We start from the raw sequence: 24,108 nt of genomic DNA, 5'->3' as shown, positions 1-24,108 counted from the left end.
TGTTTTTTAGAAGGGAAACAGACAAATCAGATTTCTAAAGTTGACATTAAAGATGAACTTCTGGGGTTCCAGCTGAAGTCGGAAAATTCAGGACCCTGGAATGTGGCGTGGTTCCTCCCATGTGTGATTCCCAACTAGGAGGAATGTGGACTACAGAAATACAGTTTTTGGCGAGCTATTTTTATGTCCTTCAGCAGTCCTGGACGGCGAGCATCATATTGCTTTCGCAATTCTTCTTGCTTGCTGCGAGTGAAAAGTTCGCCCCTGCCACATTCTCAAAAGCTCACCAAAAAAATGTACGCACCTGTACCATGTAGTCTGTAAATATGAGAGTTCGGCATAGTGACTACCCCCCCAACCACCACCACCATAAAAGAAAAATTGATGACATCACAGCAGGCAAAACCATCAAAAAATGAATGAGGCCAAAATCTCTTAGAGCAGTGTTTTTCAACCAGTGTGCCGCGGCACACTAGTGTGCCGTGGGAGATGGTCAAGTGTGCCGTGGAGAAATTGCCCTCATTAATCATTCACTGATCTAAAAACATTTCCCATCTCCAGGATATCAGCTCTTTGTTCATCCAAACAGGCCCTGATAAAACACTGAGTAGTTAGGAATATGAAAGATCTTAAAATTACTTTTTCTTTGTGTTTATTTAATTCTATTAAAGACATTTTGATAAGAATGACGATACCGCGATTTACCTGCAGCTATGACAGTTTGCGGAAAAGTCCCGTCCCTTTAACTGTCTCCACCAATCATTTTTGAAGGCTTAATCACATGTCATCAGTCTGACCAATCAGAAGTGCTTAAAGTCTTCACTTCCTTGTTCTTAATTCTGCTGATAAAGTCGCTCAGTTCTAACAAAAATACCGGCTAAAGCTCTTCTTTAGCGGTGTAGCTTTCCACAGAGTCCGGTGTCAGACCGTGAAACAAGTGGACAATACAATAAATCTCAGAGACGCCAATCTTTCTGCAAGTTTTCGGCACTTTTCACACTACATCTCCCATGATGCATTGGCTTAAAGAGCCAGTGTCCCAGCGCACAATGAGTTGTCCTTGCGAAACGCCTTGAAACCCCAACAAACAAACAGTTTCTAAATTTTTCTAATGAACGCCAACCGTCCCCCCCCACGACTCAGAGACAAATTTGTAATGAACTACTGCCGCTCTGCAGAAACTATGTCCTAGAAAATGACACAGGTTTTTGGATTTGGGCTACAAACAGCATAATCATAGTTAAAAGATCACTGGGATCACTTTTAAAATAAATCAAAAGTTGATTGGATTGGGACTCTAAAGAGTTGTCAATGCATGAGGGAGGCTGTTCACACGACATGACGAACAATGTTGAGTATAGAAGACAGACGTTTAGGAACCACTGGTGTACACAAAGCAGGACAAATTGTTTTGTGTTTTCAAACTCCATTCTGACTCGTCAGACCAGACTGTGGTTTTCCATTGTTCTGTTGTCTAGTTTTGGTGAACGCCTGTTGGTCAATGCGGCCTCATTGTTGGTTTTGAAAGATGACCGGGCAACACCTGCACAAGTCAGCCCGCTTTGACTAATCCTTCAGGGAAGGTTTTATGCCCATAATGCATCTGGTAAACAGTGGTCTCTGGAGCCACAGTTTGCTCCTGCGCCCTCTTTCATTACTGAGGGGTTATCAGCTGGAGAACTGATGCTCTCTGCATTATTTCAGGACTGATGTGTATTTTTATGAATGTAAAACCACTTTATTTGCCAGCAGGTCATGCTTTTCCTGAGGATCTGGTCAGGCGAAAAGTTCAAAACCTTAGTGGAGGTACTGAGGTCTAGAGGTTGACATCTGGTCTGAATCGTGTGGTCTCTCTGGTGTTAGATGTTTGGATTCTGCCCAGTTGGATCCTGTATTTACCTTGTTTCTCTGTTTCACCCGATGCTGATGATTACATGGACTCAGCATAAAAAAAATCCGTACTCCGCGTTCCCAAAAGGCAAAGCTGGAATTGGAAATAATGACTTCACAATTTGGGGCCCCGATAAGATTTATGCAAAAGATTACTCATCATTTGGACGAGAAGCTAACAGACTGCAGACGCCTCAAGGAGGCAAAAAAAAAAAAAAAAAAAAAAAAGGCTAAATATTGTACATGTAGTTTCACAAAAGGCCCAAAAAAGGTTGAAGGGATTTGGAAAAAGCTGTTATGAATGCTGATTGGTTTGAATTAAAGTGTTATGCCCTCTGCACTTTCTGTAGTCACCAGAGGTGGGTACTGAATCTAAGACCACAGAGCCAACACTAAATAACCACAGTACAAATATTTTGACTAAATGAAAAATGTATTCATCATAATGAATATACAACCATTCTCCATATTTACAGCAATACAAAAGTTTCAGGAGCGGAAGAAAGGCTAATACATTCAGCTTTAACACATCACGGCTTCATAAATCACAAAACTGTTGTCATCTGAAGCACAAATGCAGACACAAAAATTGCACATTCATTTAAATACATGAGGTAGTCAAATGATAAAAAAAAACAAGGAAAACAAATTACAATCAATAATTCCTTTGAAAGACTTATGCTCCAGTTACAGCTGTTGAAAAAGAAATTGGGAAACATTTAGCAGGAGAAGCTCTGCATACTTTCAGCAAACAAGGCACTCTTTGTGAGAATCACTTCATCCATGTCTGTCTGTTATCATCAGACGAACATGGCACTTTTCCCAGCATGCACTGAGGCAAGAAGGGGACAAACAAGAGGATATTTGAACCTCTGGGAATACTAATGACTGTTTTGCATAAAAATACTAATCCTATCTGAACACGGACTGGATCCAGAAAAAAAAAAAGGAGCCAGAACAGCAACAGAGGATGATAATTACAGATGCATGTAGGATATGGATTTGTCACATTTTACAAAACAAACTGTGACTCTCCCAACAGCTTTAAAGACCCACTCCGATACAAAATGTGTTTTTGGTGTTGTTAACATGTTTTTGTGGCTTTTTTTTCATGATTGAGGACATATATAAAGAAAATTACATTTCTGTGGATTTCTTTACTGAAATCATTGTAGATCAGGAACAGAAATTATGCTGGACAGATCACAAGCACCCTGCTGGGAGGGGGAGTGGGGGTGGGGTTGCTCCGTGACAACAGTCCCGCCCACAGTTTAGAGACAAATTTCGAATGAAAGTCTGCTGTGCAGAAATTATGTCCTAGAAAACAACACAGGTTTTTTAAATTTTGGCTAAAGATGGCATAATTATAAGTAAAAGATCAATGGGATTTCATTTAAACACATCAAAAGATGATCGGAGTGGGACTTCAATCCTTTTTTTATTAAGGAGTTTAGGCTGTGATAACAGTGAAAAGAAAAACATCCTTTTTGTATCCTTAGCAGGTCATACTTTAGAATAAAAACAATGTTAGATGAAAAACAAGAGACAAAAATGAAGTGCAGGAAGAAGCAACATCCTGTTAATTTATCATTAGTTACTGAAAATAAAGAAAAAACTGGAAAGAAGACAAGGTAATGGTTTTATATGCTAACTTCTAAAAGTTGCTGTTCTGAAGTCAATGTTGACCATAATTGTAGCATTAGTGCAAGAAATCAGGTCAAACCATGGACACGTATTCACTGATGATCATTGATGTTAACTATAGAATATGAATGGTCAAAAGGAAGTGAGTTAGCCATAGTGACTGGACACTGAAAACCGACGACTGGACAGCTTGGTTTCAGTTAACTTTTGCCAAACAACACTGTACATTTATAATGTCAATAACGTTGAATATAATCTAATCCATTTTTTGTCTCTGTTTTTTGTTTGGTTTATGAGTTCATCTCTATATTTACAAAACCTTTAGGGACCAGAGAAATGCCTCACATGTCCTGAGACCGCTAAGAACGCAATAAGGGTCGCCTTTCTTTCTCCTGTGACAACTAGAAGTTTGTATCTCATTTAAACATTCATGTTCACGGTTATTTAAGCAGATATCTATTCTTTGTGTTAATCTTCATACATCCTCACACATTTCACAAGTTTCAGCTGAAGTGGCAACAAGAAGTTGATGTTGTTTACTGAGGTCCTAAATACTTATGAACATGCTTTGTGAATGCTCACTTTTTCTTTGACGCTAACATGTGAAAACAAAAAATGAACAAAACGTAGAATCCTTGTCACAAGTCTGGTCTTTAAATCCACAATGTTTTATATTTAGTTAGCTGGTATAACATTTAACTTCACAGCTACTTTGCATTTAAGGTGTCATAAAATTGACTGTCCTGTGTGGAGCAGAAACATCCCATCCACATTTCACAGGACAAGTTGTTTCCTATAAACTTTGACCAAATGGGCTGATGGTGCATTATTTCTATCAATAGGCTTTATTAGAAGGTCGCTTTTGTAAAAACAGAAAGTTTATATGTACCTTCTCTCTCTATTTTACTGGGGTGGTTCAAATTCAACTTTAATCTGTGTTTCAAAGGCCGACTTGTGACTTTTTAGGAATATTCCGCACACAATATCCCAAAAAACATATGTTTAAGCAAATCCACAATTCACAGTACTCACACAAAAGCAAAGTACATTTTCTATAGTAAATATATTCCAAAATATAATTTTATAAACAAATATATATTTATACTCTGTAGAAAGTTTCATACAAAGAAAACATAAAAACATTTTGAGAAAATAATACATTTTTTGGGTTTTGTTTTTATAAATCTTCAGATAGACTTTTGTTAGCAACAAGATAGCATTTCCTTTTAAGCCCCCCGACCCCAACACAGACAAAAATATAGGTTTTGCTGTTTTGTTTTGTTTATGTAGAAAAAGTGTTAAAAAGCGTTAAAATCAATGACAGCTTAATCAACATGCTTTAAGTGGCAAAACTTGAACTAAATTATTCAAGAAAAGACAAGGACAGCTAGCTTAAATCCAGAAAAATTCTTGTACGATTACTTTTGGACTGCTCATCGTCAGGTGATATCAAAGCTGTGGCTGTCTTTTGGAGGTGAAAACCTTCACTCTTTTTTTTCAGAATTTGTTCCAGGACAGATGGCAGGACAGTATTTTGGGTTTGTGTGTTTGAAACCTGGCCATTGTGCTCTGAAGCCAACTGTCTTCTATTTAAAACATTGAAAATCCTCAACGAACTTGTTCCGCTAATCAATACAACAAGTAAAATTGAACAAAACCTGCCTCGCTACAACTTTTTACACTATTTACACGACTTAAAAAACAAGACATTTTAGAGAAAATAAACCCAATTCCTAACATTGCATAAAAAGAGAAACATCTCATGTCTGTGCACTTAGAGTACTGTATATTTTGGACCACAATACGCACTTAAAATCGTTTATTTTCTCAAATATTGACGTTTTGTGTGTATCCTGGTTGTGCTGAATGACCTTAAACTGATTTTCTGTGGTACAAGGTGCTCAAAGGTGGGTCAAAATGTTTTAGTATGACTTTGGGTATTATGGGTATTACTGTAGTCAGGAGTTATCAATAAAGTTGAACTTTAGGCTGCTCACTGCAGAAAACTTCCCCTTAACCCTACTGACCAATCGCCCGCTGCTTCTTGGTTCCTCTAAGCATGCTGGGTAGTGGAGTTGCATTATAAGATTGTCTTTTATGATTGCCTTAAAAATCGGTGTGCTTTATGGTCCAAAAATCCAGTAGTCTGAGTGACTTAAGGAGATAAACAGCTTTCCACAGAAAGAGCCCATTACTAATGGAATATTATTAATAAAATCTACATTTTTTAGCGGCTTGAAGGAGTCTGTATGGCTTCAGATGGAAACTCAGCTTCAGCTTCAAAGGTGCTACCACTCCTCATTGCAAGTTTAAATTTACTAATGTTGAAAAAATCACTCAACCTTTTTTTTTTTAAAACATTTCTCCTTTTAAAAGCTTTTCTGGGTTTAAAGTGGTAGACGGTAACGCGTACAGCGTCATAAATAGGAGTATGTGTCCAAAGCTAATATTAGGTGGAATTCCTTTGAAAGTATCCCCCTGTGAAGACACATTTGTCATGATCCACTTTACAGAGCTCTGTAGAAGCTGCTTCCCCCCTTGAAAAGTTTACTAGTGGCGCTTGAGCATGAGAAAAAGTACAGGTCTGAAGCCTTTTAACACCATCAGACTAAAGAAATAACCGCCAACAACATCAGGCATGAATCCATCATGTGTTCATATGACTTGTAGGGTTTTCCTGCACATTTTTCACATTTTTCTTTCACATTTTTTTTTCCCTTTTCCCTCTTCCGTTCTACACGTAATCATCATTTTGAGCCATTTATTTAACCATAGCTACAGACTTGTGTTTCTACTGCACTTCTGTCCTCTCTTTTATAGTGGTTCAGTTTGCCCCCACCCCCTGCCTTTTTCCTGGTTTGCTTGAGTTTAAGCAACACGTTACGGGCCAGCCATCGGCGCCTCGTCGTTGCATTTGCTCACAGCTAAAGTACACGTGCCAGGTGCTCCACAAACTAAGCATTGGCAAAACAAACCCAAACTATGTGATACTGTCAATATCAAAGCAGCATTTGGATATGAAGAAAACTAATATAAACCATTTTCCAGAATTTTCACATGCCTGCACATCTGATAGACTCTTATAAAAAAACAGTTTTTCCTTTTTTGCATGCTTTTTTCTGCACTTTGGATGCAGATATATATATATGTATTTTTTTTTTAATAACAGGTGTTTACTTTTTCGCTTTCATGATTTTTGAAAAACAAACCAGTCACTGTGAAGCCCAGGGTTTGTCCTGAGCTCTTCAGGACAAGCACATCTTGGACTACGCTGTGCTGCTGCTGGAGCATGGCGTGCTCTGTGTGCTGCCAATACTGTGAGCCGTGCTGCTGTTCTCAGAGGCGGGAAGTGACTTCTGGGCCGGCGGCGCCGCAGGTTTCTCACCTAGAAACAGAGCAGGGAATGGCACGTTTAAAGTGGACCTGGCTGCAGGGAGTTAAAGAAAAGTCCAAATCGATTTTCACTGGAGCACCAAGACTCATTATTGTTTGCATTCATTTCACTGGTATAAAGAAAATGCTCAACACAAACATCACCTTATTGTTGCTAAAAACAATGCAAAGAAAAAAAGAAAATTTCAGTCAAAAGCAGTGAAGGTTCAAACTTGCAATGAAAAACCCTTCATGTATTTAGTGTTTTGGCTAAAACAAAAAATCTTGTGACTAATTTTTTCCATTAATCCCCACTTCATCTTATCTTTTCAGGTGTACAAGCACTGGTTTAGTATTCTACAGATGTTTAGGGAAAAAGGGCCTTTTGGCAAGGGAGAAATTCCCTCACTGGACCAAAACCACGTAAAACAATAGGGATTCACCTAATCTGCTGGATTAAATTCAATTCCTCAGTCTAATATTATTTTGTAGATTGGGTTGTCAAAGGCTGGAACATCATCAAAGAAAATCGCTTCATATTATAACCCCGGAGACGGTTGTAATTGATACCTCTGCAGGAACGAATTGATTTCTAATTTTATTATAGTGTCCACATTTTCCACAGATATTTTTTTATATCTGCAATGCTGCAATGTTAGCATATAGTATCCTAAAAATAAATAAACTTTCTTTATTGATTTAAAATCATCTAAGTGTTAGCCAAACATAAGAGCCGTGTCTAAAAGAAGGATAAGTACAAAAGAAATTACATTGTATGCACAATCTTAAATTTCTAAGAGTGGATTCAGAAACTGAAAAAAACAGTAGTAGTCCCTCCCTCCATTTCTTTAGAGTTGCACTGATAACTTTGAAATCCGGCTTGTGTATGAATGCGTGAGCCCTCTAGTAGAAGGTATAGGAGTCAAAACTGTTTGTGTTTTTGTGTGATGATGGTGAGTGGTGGGTGATGGGAGTTCCAGATTTTTAAGCTGGTGGAACATTCACACTTACGAGTTCACATGTTTCTGTGACCAAATCATCCCGTGGGCTGGTAAAGTCACTGGGTATAGTCAGCATGTGGATTGTTTAGGCCACATGACCTGGAAATGTCCCACTGGATAGGAGGGTAAGAGCTGCACTGAAGTGTCTGGTCAACATTAACATCTGGGTTCTCAGATCTCAACTAAGACTGCTGGTCCTGCTGAAATAGGGGAGCAGCAGAGCAGAGACTCGTCCCGAGTACTGATGTGAATGAAACAACTCTAAAGTTGTCTCTTAGACACGAGCCGACTCCTTCCTGGCAGTGGTTTTTTTCTATAATATTTCACCCTTTCTTACTTTATTTTTCTCTCTAAGCTGCACATGACTGCGTCTCTGGTCAATATGTGGTGGCGCTCAATGCGCTCCGCAGAGGGGGTGGGGTAGTTCGGTAGACTCGCAGCAGCGCAGAACTGTGCACAAAAGGCAGATGTAGAGAGAGAGAGACAGATGAAACTTTTTGTACTGGAAAACCCAAATAGTGTTTTATGTTTTCCACAGAGTGGTTTAATTTCAGATTTGATAGGTATGAATGTAGGCATAACAGGTTCATCCCACTTTGAGCAGTGGCATAGACCACATGTGTTGTAACTTATCTTTGTGTCATTTTTCACACTGTTGTCTGAATTCTAATGAAGCCAGGTTGTATCTGTAACTATGTTCATACTTTGCACGAGGTCATTGCTTTAAAAATAAAGTTAAAAGAAATACAAGAGGATGTTTGTGAAAACTGTTTTTTCCCCTTGAGAATCTGTAAATAACAGGAAAAAAGTAAAGTAGCGAGATCTGAATTACTTTTTCAAATAGGTAATGAGTAAAGTAATTTAATTATAGTGTTGATCCAGTAGCTAAGTAAAGTAATCAATTACTTTTTAGAAATAATTTACCTACAACTCGGATATGACCACAGGTCAATGGTTGTATGGTCAAAGGAAATGTGATTGTGTAAGTGTGAGGGATAAAACACATTGTTTTAGGAATATACACAATAAAATCAATTTGAATAAAAATAATCAAATCTAGCAAAAGTAAGTTTATTATTGTCTTTAATTTTGTTATTTTTGGTCTGAAATAAAAGCAGATGATATGAAAAAAAGTCTTCTCATGTGAGTAAATGAACCTGTTTGTGGAAAAAGTCTAACTATAACAGCATCAGCTGGACAAAGGGAAGGGGGTTTCTAGAAAAGAATAAAGAGAGACTTTTCACTCCACAGATATGTCATCTGACATCATGTAACTTTAAAGTCTATTCAGTTGAACTGGACAAAAAAATAAATAAACAAAATTAAATCAAGCAAAAAAAGAAGCGATGAGAGGCCCTGGGCCTTTAAAGTATTAAAACTTTGTTTTTGAACTACATGTAACAGTTGGGGAGCTCGCTTCTTTGGGTTCATTTCAAATGTTGCCATTTAAGGAAATTTAAGCAACTGCAACGAACTTGCTCGTCCTGAGTGACCTTTCACTACACACAAAATCTGGTGTTTTTTCTATTCCCCAGCAGTTTGGATAACAGATAAAGGCTGAGTTTCTGCTGTGGTGGACTAGCTTACTGTAACATTGCCAACTTTGTATTTATTTTTTTCTTTTATAAACCAGGTTGTTAAAGGATTTGTTTATTGCTCCATTGAATGAATGAACGAACTATTTAATAAGGGACTCAAGGTCCAAATAACTAGACTATAAAACAAACAGAAATTCATACATCAAAGGTACAATAAATATCCAAATAAAAATTCTAAAAACAATAGGCATAAAAATCCAAGTAAAAACACAAATTACAACCTTAAACATTGAAGGGCTTAAAAATGCGTCCATACCAGTATCTCCAGACTGGAGACTGATTTTTAAGAATCCTGAGCTTTATATTGGTGAGTGCTAAAATAAGTTAATTCTGAGAGGCAATAAGACGTCGTCTAAAACCATAGATAAAATGTCTTAAAAAAGCCTGGAGAGAGTTGAACATCAGCACCAACAAACATCTCACTAGCACGGCGCCACTGTGGTCTTTTTAATAAAATCCTCAGAGAATCATTATTAGCAACTTGTAACTTTTGCATACTTGATTCCCTGTAGTCAATCCACAAGTGTTGCATGTATAAAGCAGTGCAGTACGATTTAAATAAAACAATTTTAACATGATCAGAACATGAATAAAACCTGCGTGCAAGAGTGTTTGCTTGAGCACATAAAAGAGAGATCGTCTGCGTAGGTCGTCATCATTAGTCATTTGTCGTTAATGACCATTTAAGTTTATGACAGACAACAAGCTCAATATTGCACATATTAAATGAAAAGATTTTAATGTCACATCAGCCTGGGTAGAACACTCTTATTAGCATTATATAAAACATAATTTTAAAGTCCATAACTGGAACAGATAAAGCTGTTGCAAACTGGAGCTGCTGGGACTAAAAAACCACAAAATCATTCGCATGCATCAAATGATTTACTTAACATTATCCACAAATCCATAAAGTGGAAACAAGAGTCTTTGATCAGTCCAATAAAATACTGTGTTTAAGATAAGATTTAGAAAAGGCTTTAAAGCCTGGATACAATCCTGCCCTGTAAATATGTGCAACTCTAAGAAGAGTAACTGCTTGAACATGTGTCCGTAACTGTGATGGAGTGGGGTGAGCTTGCTCATGTGTTTATCTAGCTATGACAGAATGTGAGGAGCTCATTCGTATGTGTTACTATGACAGGGTGGAACATGCTCGAGCATGTTACACGTTTGACTAACTTTGACAGTGTCACTCCTGTGTCTGTGGAATCATAACAGAGTGTGAAAAATGTATATCTGTTAACATGACAGTGTGACAAGTGTGCATGTGGTTTGTGTACCTATGAAAGCACGTGGGGAGCTTGTTAGTCTGTCTCTGTAACTATGACAAAATGTGATGAGTTTGCTCTTGTTTCGATAACTGTGACAGAGTGTAAAGAGCTTGCTCGTGTGTCTATACCATTGACAGTGTAACTGGCTAGCTTATGTGTTAATGTAGCTATGACAGAACGTGAGGAGCTCATTCATGAGTATGTAAATGTGATAGAGTGTAACAGGCTTATTTATGTGTTTTATGTAACAATGACAACATGTGAGGAGCTTGCATAAGTGTGTGTAACTGTGAAAGAGTGTGACTAACTTGGGCGCATCTATGTAGCTGCTTCAAGGCTAAATGGTATGGGGACAAGCTCACTCTTAAGGTCTGTTCACACCGGGATGAATTTCGCCGGCGATTTTCGCCGACGTTTAACGCCTCGTGACTAAACAAAGGGCACCAATGAGAGTGTGCACACCGACGCGAAAAAACGCCACGCGTCAAAGCGTCAAAAAAAAAAAAACGCCTCGGGTTCGTTTTTTTTTTTGACGCCTCGCGTCGAAATCTATTCGACCAATGAGAATGGCGCTTTTGCACACGTGTCTGGTGCTTCTGAAGTTACAGTAAAACACAACTTGGGGGCGCTCAAACACAAAACTGCCTTGCTGAGCACACATACCAGCGAAGAAGATAGACGCCAAGTAGCGTCTACACTGCCGCGAAGCAATAATGACGGACATTCTAAAATATCCCCGAACCAAGCACCAGTTGGAGCAACTGGTGCTTGAAATATTCATGTTTTCTTTGTATTATTCTGACAAACGCGTAAATACTTGCTCTCTTCTTCTGAGTAAAAAGCGACTTTAAGAATCGTAAAGTTGCGCAGCGCCACCTTGTGTACAGGAGTATTTCTGTTTACATTAAGCGCCATCTAATGTCAGGGAATGAAATTGCATGTTCGCTCAGCTCATCGTCAGCGAAAATCGCCTGGGTGTGAACACAAAAAACGTGGCGAAAAACGCTGGCGAATAACGCCTGGCGAATATTCGTCCCGGTGTGCACGGGCCTTAAGCCACTAACAAAGAATCTGCTCTTTCTACCTTTCAAGCTCAGCCTTAGTATGACGTTTACAATGTTGAAGTTATCTTAAACCCCTAATGAATGATGTTCATGAAGGTCAACGGCACTGAAAGCAGAGAATAGGGCAGCTTTATCTGGCGGTGGACTCTTTGGGCTGCTGGGAGCACACTTCCTTTTCAGGTCAGTCAGGGTCAGCAAGCTAGAGACGGGGAAGATCCTGGCATCTAACTGAGAGATTGTGTGTCTTTTCCTGTGAGAGCCCACTTAAATCAACAAGGGGAATTTCCACAGCGTCTCCAACTATTGTACTGCAAATATTTGCTGATCACTTGTAGCCCCCAAAAAGTAAAAAGAAGGAAAGAGAAGACTTGTTGCTGCTGACAAAAAAGTTATTTTTACAGTAGGAGAGTGGACATGTTATTGTGACAGACTCTGAATGTTTGGCGATCACAGCAACATGCTGCTAGCACTGAGACGCCAGAACATTCCTTCCAATCTTATCTTTTCTTGAATGTGGAGAGCAGTGTCATTGCAACCGAGCAGCAGTTCAAGGACCTACCTGTGTGGGTGTAAATAAACCACAGAGCTCCAGTCAACAGAACCCCAATCACAAACGCTGCAAAGGCAATCCCTGCCACAGTTGGAGTGTCCAGCACGTAAACGATTTCTGGGAAACAGAAGAGATTAGAGGTCAAAGAGTTCAGAATGATATATGTGAGAATAAACAAAATATGCCTTAGAGTAGGAATGATGTTTTCTGCTTACTAGGGTTTTCTGGACTCCTGTCTTTTGTAGAGTCAACTGCAAAAGACAAGAAAAACAATGTTTTACTGCATGTTAACTACTATAAGAATAAATCTGTTGTATATAAGACTGGCCACATGTGCAAGAAGCAGCAGATACTTAGGAATGCTGTTAGCTGAAACATGTTTTTATGGAAAAACAGTGAAAGAGCAGCTTTTTTGTAAGATATCACTGGCCTGCTGGATGAACCTACTGACACAAGCTCTGCTCAACCTGGCATCCTTTCAAAAGTGGAATTAGCAATAATGATGTCTTCACAAACAGCACAAAGACGCTTGTGTACAGCACAACTAAAGAGGCAAACCTGGTTCATGTCCAGCACTCCAGGACAATGGAGGCTATAGTTGGAAAGAACACCTCTGAGTTTTCAGCGCGTATTATGAACGATGACAGCTCATCAAAAAGGACTTTAATTTCAGAAGGGATGAGTGCCAGAGGACATCCTTCCTGTCACTCCCCCAACTCATCTCCCCAATGTTATTTGTCCCAGCAGACTTGTTATGCAAAGAATGTAGAGATAGGCCAATAAAGCTTGTAGCTTCACAAGAAGATAAAAGAGGAACACAAAGAGCCATGGTTGAAAAAGACCACAGTTCACAACATTCCCTTGACAACTTGGAAGTTCATGTTATCTTTTGTGTTGTGATGAAAACTCATTGGAGCTTTCTCATCTTTGTCTGAAACTAGTTCAGGTCTGTGAACCCACCAGCTATGCACAATCTATCCCCGTATCAACATTGTCACTTCATCAAACTAAAAACAAATAAAAGGTTCTAATGTTCAGACTTTAACTCAAGCTTATATAAAATATAGTTCATCATTTCCTGTTATTGCTTTAACAATGCATAGGAAGTAGGTAAACGACAAAAGACCTTGGGACAAGAATAGACTGACCCTTCAAACTGAGGGCGTTACAACCCTTCTCCAACATTATCAATCAACCAGGGTGCTAATCAGATCCCTTAGCCTCTCTCAGCCAAACAAAGTCCCACTTCAGCTATGGTAGCAGCAGCTCCATCCCTGGTCAAATGCTAGCCTCTTGGATGAACAAGATGCAAGCATAGCTTGATTTTTTGTGTAGACACTGGTTTTCGTACAAAATGAGTCCATTCCAGGTTTTTTCTTTTACCTCTGACCAGCTCTTAACCCTTTAAAATCTAAGCTTTAGTTCAGTGTTGACATTCTTTCAACTACTGCAGCTCTATAACCGTTTATGCAATTATTGTAATTCCAGCAGATTCTGGAGTCGAGAAAAGCAGCCTCGAGCTGACATGCAACACTTTACAGCAATAAAGTTCTTACACAATCAACATAAACCAGATGATTCTGACATGGAGAAAAGCAGCTTTATGACGTTACGCAGCACTTTACATTAGTCACGTGTTGCGTAATGGTGCAAATCTGACATGAAAAGTTGCTTTTCTCCATGACAGAATCAGCAAATTCAACATCAATGGTCCAAGAGTTATGGTATGTCAAAGAGCGTGTGTTATTTAGGGGTTGCCGCAGACGCCTATGTATTTAAAAGGTCAACCCATGGTTTAAATCGTTCACTGGGTCACTGAACAGACTCCTTTCAATCATGGACAACCCAGAGCATCCTCTCCACAGACAGCTCCGCTCCAAAACTGCCCGGTGCCAGAAATCCTTCATACCCAATGCAATAACCCTGTACAACAAATCACAATGCAAAAGATAACCTTTGCACATTTTTTTATTATCTATTTATTTAGTTTTTTTCTATTTTGTACATTTCTTTTGCACATCTTTTTACCTGCACTGTTCTGTAAATAGCTTTTTAAATTATACCACCTTGTTGTTTGCATTTATGCTACATTTTCTTTGTTCTTGTTTTTTTATATCATTCTAAGTCTTTTTTCCCCTCTGCTGTCAGTTGCTATGGTGACAAACAAATTTCCCACGTGTGGGATCAATAAAGTATTTCTGATTCTGATTCTGATATTGATACTCATCATTCAGTTAAGTAGAAGTTTATGACTTAACTTTCTACTAATTAATGTTATAGGGCAGTTTTATGCCACAGTCTAGATGTCTATATCTAAATAAAATTTGTTGAAGGGAGAATCATAAAATTCTTACAAATGGTTACTCTGTAAAATGTATAAACCATTTAAACCTTACTTTCAGAATGCTAAAACATTAACTTCAGCTACAGTCTTTAGGCTGTCAGTATTGTATCTAGAATCCCTCATGTACCCCATGTTGGAAAGCTCAGCAAACAGAATTCAGATCTAGGTAATGGGGCTTTTTTATTTCCTGTTTGAACCTATTATGTTTACCATAGGTTTTTAAATGGATTTATGCAGTTCTGATTTGCCTGCCCCCCTGGCATCACACAGACCACTTCCTTTTTGAAGTGTCATTTCCTGGATTTGAATTCTAAGGCCTTTGTCTCTGTTGCCCCCATCCCGAGACAACTCTGCAATAATTATCAATTGCAAAATCTGTTACAGAACTGTTCGTTTTGTACTCTGTCGTCCTGGTGTTGAAAGATAAGGTTGGAAAAGGTTGAAAAAGCAACCTTTATCGTCAGAAAATTGCATTAAAGCCCTACTCTCTATTCCAAGTTTTGGGGGTCCCTTGAGTTTTTCTTCAGAGTTTTATTGACATTATGCAAGCAGGAGGAAGTTAATTTAGTACCTAAATTATACTGTATATTAACTACAATAAGTGAAGAAACTTCTAATTGTATTTCCTGGAGCATGTATCCCTTCTCTTGTTTAGCATCATTTCTCTTTCCCTTCAAGACTAGAACCACAGCACTACTGCTTGTCTTAGAGTACAGCTATGATCCACACTGCCAACCTTTCATAAAAGTTGTTCTTTTTTTTTTCTTCAAAAACTTGCAGCATTCGTAAAAGGGAGACATACTTTACTGGTGTTGTGAAACAGTAAATTTACTTTTCCTGGCTGAGTTGGAAGGAAGGCTCCTGCGTTTTTCCATGCAGCAATTTTGCCACAGCTGTCCACCTTTGATTTGTAGATCAAGTTCAGCTCTTTGGGATGCTGTCGAGAGCAGAACTGCAACCCCTAAAAGGGCTGTTTGTTTTCTTTGACATCCTAGCATAGCAGATGCCTTTCTGTTAGAAATCCCTGCTTGGAGTTGGAAGGTTTTTTTTCTTCATTAATGTAATTACGGATTATTTGTGTTTATTTTCTCTGCTCCATGGAAAATAAACCCTCTTGAGCGTCTTGCTGGTGTGGGCAGTACAAACTGCGTTGGCGTAGTGCTGCGGGATGTGTTTCAAACTGACTCCATCCATGCATGCAGAAGTATTTACAGCGGTAAAAACCAAGGTCTAATTAGACGGGAAGAAATCCGACTGTAGAACTGGTAATGTAATGTATAAGGGAAGCTTCTGTGCTTTAGTTTTACACAATCCCAACCAATACAAAAGAACCCATGGCTGACTAGAGTTCCACCTGGAGGTTGATCAGAAATCCCATTTAAATGACAAAAGACCTCTCAAAACATGGCCAAATACAGTTCAGACTCATCCTGACCAGCAAATGCTTGCACTTTGGCTGGTCTCCCAGAATCAACGAGGAGATGACCACTCCCCTCACTCCTCCGACTGGCGGAGGTGAGAGGCCACAGAGGAGGGTCTAAATGAAAACAACTGCTGCTCAGTGCTCCGAGTTCTCTTTTTCCATATCTTTAGGGAGAACTGGCACAACAGCAGAGCCGAGTTTTAGTGTGAGCGGTCCGCTCTCTCCTGCAGTCAACCATATGCTGATGTGCTCTCACAAACACACACCACTGTACAAATGTCAAAGATGTACACCACATGTGCATCTGCTAGTGCCCTTACACAACCATGCAGCTACTTAAGCACACACACACATATGTGCACACAGAGCCATTAATAAAGACCAGATGATGAGAAGTAATTTGTAGTGTTTTGAGGTTGGGCGTAACTTTTCTTTTGTCTGTCTTTAGAACACTTTCAGTCGCTGTTCATAGAGTGAGTTTGCTCATCCCTTGCTCACCTGGAGGCTCAGGTACAGAACTGATCGGTTGATCTGGTTGATCAATAACAACCAAAGTCTTCACGGACGCCTTGGTGTTCATCATCAACTGCAAGATTTTGTCCAACGATAAGGAACAGACCTCATCGGGTTTCAGGCACTGTGGATATGAGAATTGACAACATTAATTATCTAAATTTTGAAAGGAAAGAGAAGACAGAAAAAAAGCAAACATCAGACACGTAAAAGCCTTATACCATTTTTTCCACAGTTTCAAATGATACTTTAGGTGGTTCTACATTGTGAGCCTTCGGTGAGGGTGTGGCTACTTCTTTAAAATCTTCAATGTTTTGGTGCAGCAGAAATGCATGTCTGTTCGGAAACTATTCTGATGATAAAAAAAAGGTTTCCCCCGAACTTGGTGCATGGAAAAGCAGAAAGTAATTCTGTTTTGTTGCAGGATGTTGTTCTTGATAAAACAGTAAGTAATAAATGGATTACAAAAAGAGGTTCGGAGGAAGAAAATTAATCCTCTTTAAGTGATTTTAGTCATTCTAAATGACATTTGTAAAAGCAAACATTTCACAAACTTCCCGCAAATCTGAGGTCGCAAATGGGAGACCAAGGCTACGTTCACATCGGGCCTGTGTCGCGCTGAACGCAGGTTCTTGAACGTGCTTTTAGTATATGGTGTTTGCAGTTGAACCTACAGTTTAGCTACAGTTGAAAGAGAATTGGCGCAAAATTTCAAAGCGGTGCAAATCTCGCAAATCTTGCTCCAGGCTTTTTTCTTCACAGCTCTATTCTGATATACGAAAGACTTGATGTTATATAATTTCAGCCGGAACACAAAGTGCAATTAACACATCTCTCCTTCATGGTCAATTTTCAAATTGTTGGCATTTCCGTGAATTCAAAAAGGCGCTACATGTGCTTTACTACCTAATCCGAGTCTCTGGTTGGTCAATTGGTTTAGCTTTCAATGCCCATTCAATGATTACGTGTTTGGGAAATAAAGCCAAAAAACTTGCGTAGTGACTTGTGAACGCGAAGGTTTTAAAAGCAGAACCCCAAAAAGTATATATTAGCATTTTCAAAGACTTTTCATTGAATGTGGTTGATTGAACGTGCGTTGTGTGGAGGACGGTGTGAACGTAGCATCAGAGTTCAAAAAAATTACTGTAGAAGATGACAGTCATTAAAGATTAGGTAAGAACTGCAGACTGACAGCTGCAAACAGAGACAGAACTGACAGTTAAGTCAGCAAAAACAGACAAACTAAATCTTTTCTTAAAAATGAGCTGCACAGCATAGTTGTCACATCTCACAATAACAGTTGCATCACACACCAGTGGCAGTTGCTGGCTCCCTTTAGTTGTCTTGGAGCATAAAGAAAGTTCGCAGTGCAAGAAGAGCAAATGTCTGTTGAATGTTGAGGAGAAGAAGAAACTAAAGCGTTTATTCTCCATCCCTGCAGAGGGACGAGGAGGCAGGAAGGTGACAGAGTCGTCCGTTGGGCAAAATGTCTCGATGAGTTTGTAGTCGAAGTCCATTTTGGGGTCGGAGTGAGGAGAAATTCGGCACGATGTGATAATGAAGCTTACATCCGGATGATATTCAGATGAAGTCACCTGAAATGAATGAAAGAAAAGAAAAATGAACCATGAGCTATTGGTCGGTGAAAGTTCTAATTTATCAAGGTGACGCCTTAGAGTTGAGTCAAGGCATCTGGAGTCAAAATCTACTTTCATGAAACGTTTCCACATTCAGAGAGCAGAGTGATGAAGTCACTTGGATGAGTGTTAAAATGTTTCAAGAAAGAAGAGTTTAAGTTTGAGTCAGCGCTGCCAGCACCGCCGCCAGGCTACGACAAACACTCACTGCAGAGGCCGACTCTAGGTTGGCGTCATGATATAGGCGGCACCAACAAGGAGCGAAAGCCGGTGCCTCAGAGATCAAGATGGGAAACTATGAAAACAACTTTTTTTTATTGTTCTTTAGTGTGCCAAAGGTAATATATTATAATGTATATGGATATAGTTTACTCTGGAAAGGCTTAAGAATAGCCCTTTAAAAGATTCTAAAACAGACAGCATGATGTTTATAGATACAGTCAAATGCAACCTTACAGGGGTTGACTTATGTGTGCAGCAGGTTTTTGGGTTGCTCAGAGGGTCCTAGAGAGAAGAGGCTGGTTCAAGTATTTTAAGGGGGGTTCAGGTTAGGGTTGGGCGATGTCCCTTAAATTGGCCGTTGACGATGTTTGCTGTCAACCATCGGGATGGACGATGACATCGTCGGGGGGGGGGGGGGGGGGGGGGGGGTATTTTTACATTTTTCGTTCTTATATAACTGCTATTCGTTTTTTTGCTTTTTTCATTTTATTTCCCAACTGATGACTAATCCGCGATGATCCAGTATAAACTGAGGGAAGTGACTTTAACAAAAAAAGTAACAAACAAATTAGAAAAGAAGTAGTCCGCTCCCGCACTTCCGGGGGAGTGCGGACTTACAGCTTTGTGTTTGATGGGAAGGGGGGGGGGGGGGTACATGAGCGGTATGTGTGGGAGATTTAAGACTGCGATCCGTCCCGCAGCTCTAGGGGTACAAGCAACCGAACTCAGAACCGGGTCTAAAAGTGTGTGTCTGAGCACAGCTCGGATCGTCAGCACACACAGCGGTTTGAGCTTCAAAGCAGAAATGTCGCTCAGTCCTTAGAAAACATTCAAACAATCACGTGGATTTGTGTTTCCAGTCGTGTCCCGACTAAATAAAGGCTGATGTTATTCACAGGATGCAGCGCCACCCAAAGCTAATGTTGTTAGCCAGTGTTAGCATACTGCTAATCCTGGCTTCGTTCAGAAAAAGCACTGACCACACGGATTAAAATTCAAATGATGAGCGAACAGGTGTTTCATAATAACCGTAACATTATTAAAGGCACGTTTAGAAGATCGTCTCATATATTACCGAGCTGACATGTCAATGTATATAGCCGCTCGGCGCTGTTTAACAATGTTTTGTATTGAATTGTTACATACAATAAAGTTTGAAAAAAAAAAGCCGCTCGGCGGAGTTTATATCCTTCCGTTTTTCAAACCCAACTGCGCATGTGCGAATGATTTATTCCGACCGAAAGTGTGACCTTAGTGAACGTTTTTATATTCTGAAAACATTTTTCTGGGCCCATTTACACGGTTGGATTCTAATCTGACCATTGATCCCATCAGGATATTTTGTACATGTAACCGCGGCTTATGGTGTCGACGCGCAACGTGGCGGGGGCGTGGCATCACGATGGTGGTCTCTCCATCGGGATGTCAGTCACCCATCACGATGGACGATGATATCGTCCATCGGCACAACCCTAGTTCAGGTGTGTGAAGCAGTTCCCTTGAGGCTCACTGGAAATTAAACCTACGATTGCTGTGCATGTGGAAAGTTTATCATGAAGTATTCGTAAGGCTAATGTAAGTTGCTCACAGTTATGACGTACAGGTAACGCTGTCGTATGGTACCCTTACACCACACTAGTCGTCAGTAAGCATTAGTCGAAATGACCCTCACGGCTAGATACGGGTGGTCTGCGGGCAAACTTGTACAGGGCACACACTAATCATTTGAACAATACTAAAGAGTTCCTTGTGCAGTCCACAGGATTTAGGGGTTTGAGAAAAGGAAAAATCAGACTGATGCATCTGCATTTAACCTACGTCACCCTTACTTACCAATGCATATTGTTTAAGTGTGTGCTACGACCGCTTGCTAGGATCGCCCGTTTCATGCCCATAGAAACAAATGTGTGTGAACATTCTCACTTAGCAGTCTTCAACTGATACTTCCTATGGGCTACCTGTGTACCACAAACATGTTTGTTTATTTTTTGCCCGCAGACAGCCCGTATCTAGCCATAAGGGCAGTTGTGACTAAGCTGTATTTTATTACCATAGTTTGCACTGTATCATGCCGTAAACTGAAATCTGTAGCTGCTCACAAAGAAATCTTTAAGGGAAAACAACTTACAAGGAAAACTAATGGATAACTACTTGAATGCAACAGTCTCAGATCTCAGCAGGCTGAGAGCCATTGTGCCAGACACACAGATGGCTGTGTTTACACTCTCAGAGAAGTATCTCCAGCTGATATCACAATGTTTCTTCAAACGTTTGCAGCATGTCAGTTGTTACCATCTTTGAAATTACTGAATTTCTTCCAAGCAGAGTAGAGATATTATCAGGGTGAAAGGTCCGAGAAAGATTTACCATTACAACTTCAAACAGTCAAAACAAAAACGGACCTTGTGAGCGCCTCACAAAGATCAAAGTGAGAAGAGGTCAACTCTCAGACAGAAACCAGCTTTGTCAATAAAGTTATAATCTGATGACAAAATTCTCAGCATCACAACTGAACTATAAAACAACACTTTCTTAACACCAATCGTACCTCCACAAACACGGTCTGGTTTTGTGAAACTGTGTAGAAGGCCTGGCGCAAAGGACTGTTGAAGAGATTCGTATCATACAACTCAATCTTGAAAGTAATGTCGCTTAGTGGTTGCAAGTCTTGTTTTGGCAAAGTTCTTGTCAGTGTTTCCGGCTCATTCCTGTTAGTGCAGTTGACCTAAAAGGAAAATAAAATAAAAGAAATATAAAAATTGCAGGGGTCTGGTAATAGAAACTTATTTTAAAACACATCAATGCTAATGGAGACAAAATTAAGAAAGACAAACCAAGAAAGCCTTGCCGACATCTACAAAGCAAAGCAAAATCATGCAAAATGTGTTTTTAACGCATAAGAAAATTTAGATTTCAAAATTATTATTAACCAGAACAATTAGAAAAACTTTAAACTGAAAATAAATTCTAATCAAATTTAGCCAAAAACAGTCATGTTAGTCTTTCTTTGAACAAAGTGGATTTAACTGCTCATAGTCAGCTGACTCACCGCTATATAGTGTCGCTGATTTTCAACTGACAACAGACCTAACCAATCTTCTGCTTTGTGATCTTGTGGCCTGTTGTTTATCTCACCAGGATCTACAAAAACCTACAATCCACAGGGAAACCTCAATCAATCGCTGACAGCAAAGCTTTGACACAGGTAACACCTTCTGCTGTCACATTTAGAAGTGGTGAAGTTATCAAAATGTAGAAATCCACTGTGGTTTCAGAAAAAAAATCTGATCAGTGTGCAGATCTGACAAAAAAAAACATTAACACTGACACTAACATTGACACTGAGTGCCACTAATTACTTAATACATTGCAACACAGAAAAGACAAAAGTCTGGAATAATTATTCTTAAAAACGGTCATAGAAACAAATCTCCTGTAGAAAAAGACGTCCATACTTTCATGTGCAAACGGAAAAGACAAAAAATAACGTAGGGTTCTGCTTTACAAAGGAAAGTGTTCCACATTTGCCCCTCACAAAACCACAGAAAACAAATTCACCAAATGACGGCAGTCAACGGGGGAATAACAGATCTGACTGTTGTTCATTACAAAGGTTTCACAACCTTGAGAAACACAAATGTAATTTTATTTCCTTTAGGGATTTAAAGTTTAAAAAAAAGGTACAGCAATGCAGCTGCCAGTCTTCTGGTTTACAGTATAACATGTAGAGATGCAGAACTAACACCTTGAATGCAACCTCAATGATTTGTTATTGTTGATGTAAAATTATGTTAAAAAAAAGAAAAAGATTCTAGATTTATACTCACAGAGTTGATATACATAGGCATTGCACTATCGTGCATGGGAAATTCAATGGTTTGACAGCCATTAAAAGGAGTTTCCAGAATGTAGTGAGTTGCATTGGTTGTTGCTTTACAGCTGGGATCTGAAAACGCCACGACGGCATTATTGAACCCTTTTTCCTAAGATGAAACACAGAAACCCTCAGCAACACTGTATGAGGAACAAATTTCTTAAAAAGCACATGTTGCAAACTACAAAGAAACAAGTAAATGCAAAGACAAGCAAATGTTCAGGCAGAAATGTGAAGCTGAGTTTTCAGGAAATAAGCAAATCCCACAAGGTGGTTGAGTTCCAGCTTCTAATTACAAATTCCAGTTAGTTTCTATTGTGTAATGAGCAAACCTTGTGTTCACACACCAAATCTTTGAAGCTTTCAAGATACGTTTACATTTTATGTTTTTTGATACTCTTCAGACTAACTCTCACTTTCTGAAGTTTCTATAAAAAGACATTATTAGTTAGAATATATAATTACTGAATGTAAATGTTAAGATGTTAAATTTGCTTACACAACATTGTCCTTCATTTGCTGTGGTGCTATTTTAGCAAATCATCTGCAGATTTTGCAGAGTTTTGAAAATGAATCTTAGGTGAACACAAAGATTTATGACAGATTTCCTAATCAGAGTGGAGCAGAAACATAACTAGAATCCTTATGGTTATGACAATTTGTCTCTATTGGGTATATGTTTGCACTGACTATCCTGATGGCTTTACTTACTACATGTTATTTTTCCAAAACAGACTTCTAAGAAAAACCTTGTGATGATATAAATACCCAAACAAATTGTGAAATAATAAAGTAAACATTTTTACGACCAAGACAATAACTACGCTGGATTTTAGAGGCCTTTCTAAAAAAGATTCCATTTCCAAGACAATCATGGAGGAATCACCAAATCATTACATTTAAAAAAACTAGGAAGCCTTAAGTATTTTATGGGCATGTATTAAAGGTAAAACTGAAAAAAAGAGTTATTTTCATAGGTAGAGTAAAGTGTTCCCTCGCTGTGACAGGGTTCACCCTTCGTGGTCTCGCTGACTTCTTTTGTGCAATATTGCACGTTTGTTTTTTCTTTTTACAACGCATAGTAAACTAGTAAAGATGATTTTTGTTTTCATTCTATAATTCTTGTGTTTCTAAGAAGGTTTGAACTCTGAGAGCTTAAACAAGAAAGAAAAGTTTGAAAATGTTCGTGTTTATCTGAAGGAAGTGCATAAAGTGTGTTGTGATAAGTTTTACAGGCTTAAAACATCTAGAATTTTTGTAAAAAATAAAGCTGACTACTTTGCAGATTTCCCTTATCACGGGTTATTTTTTGGAAGATAACTTCCACAATAAATGAGGGAACACTTTCGAAAAAACATCCATTCATGAAGCAGGAAGGCAAAACAATACAAGGTTTGCAGCTAGCCCAACAGAATCAATAATAGAGGATTTTTTTCTGCTCACTCACTTTCAGCTTCTCCTTTTCGATACTGACCACCATTCTTTTGTCCTCACACAGAACTGTATGAGCAACATCTAAAACCTGTGGGTCAGGCTGTTCGCTCTGACCAGGCAACGGGAAGGGCGGACCTTCAGAAAAGTGAGGAAAAAATGAAGAGGAAAAGGGTCCAGAATCTTCTCCAAGATGCTCAAGTGAGGATCTTCTCTCCACAGAACTCACAGCTTCTAAAATAAATGCAGAGTTAATGAAAACTTTACAAGT

The 24,108-nt window shown here is 39.1% G+C and overlaps 1 protein-coding gene across 4 annotated transcripts in view; it reads right to left on the bottom strand.

The window, feature by feature from the left end:
* Positions 1-2,304: 2,304 nt before the first annotated feature.
* The window catches only part of tgfbr3 (transforming growth factor, beta receptor III), a 74,407-nt gene continuing 52,603 nt past the window's right edge, over positions 2,305-24,108 (bottom strand). Inside the window, exons 9-18 of one of the 4 annotated variants that reach the window (XR_002290010.3) lie at positions 23,854-24,071; positions 22,360-22,515; positions 21,582-21,683; positions 21,081-21,257; positions 17,987-18,268; positions 16,659-16,797; positions 12,609-12,644; positions 12,403-12,510; positions 8,245-8,357; positions 6,629-6,919 (exon numbers count right to left, since the gene is read on the bottom strand). Coding sequence is in view for 3 of the 4 variants with exons in the window: in XM_011474319.4 (XP_011472621.1) it covers positions 6,801-6,919; positions 12,403-12,510; positions 12,609-12,644; positions 16,659-16,797; positions 17,987-18,268; positions 21,081-21,257; positions 21,582-21,683; positions 22,360-22,515; positions 23,854-24,071 (1,337 nt within the window). In the remaining variant the exon portion in view is untranslated. Of the gene's footprint in view, positions 6,920-8,244; positions 8,358-12,402; positions 12,511-12,608; positions 12,645-16,658; positions 16,798-17,986; positions 18,269-21,080; positions 21,258-21,581; positions 21,684-22,359; positions 22,516-23,853; positions 24,072-24,108 lie in introns of all 4 variants that reach the window. The other 3 variants (XM_011474319.4, XM_011474320.4, XM_078946218.1) reach the window with 3 other exon arrangements.

The sequence above is a fragment of the Oryzias latipes genome, chromosome 4 (genome assembly GCF_053564925.1).
Source record: "Oryzias latipes strain Hd-rR chromosome 4, Olatipes_Hd-rR_3.1".
Taxonomy (NCBI): domain Eukaryota; kingdom Metazoa; phylum Chordata; class Actinopteri; order Beloniformes; family Adrianichthyidae; genus Oryzias; species Oryzias latipes.
The sequence above is the reverse complement of the archived record's forward strand: the minus strand, read 5'-3'. Positions and strand labels throughout refer to the sequence as shown.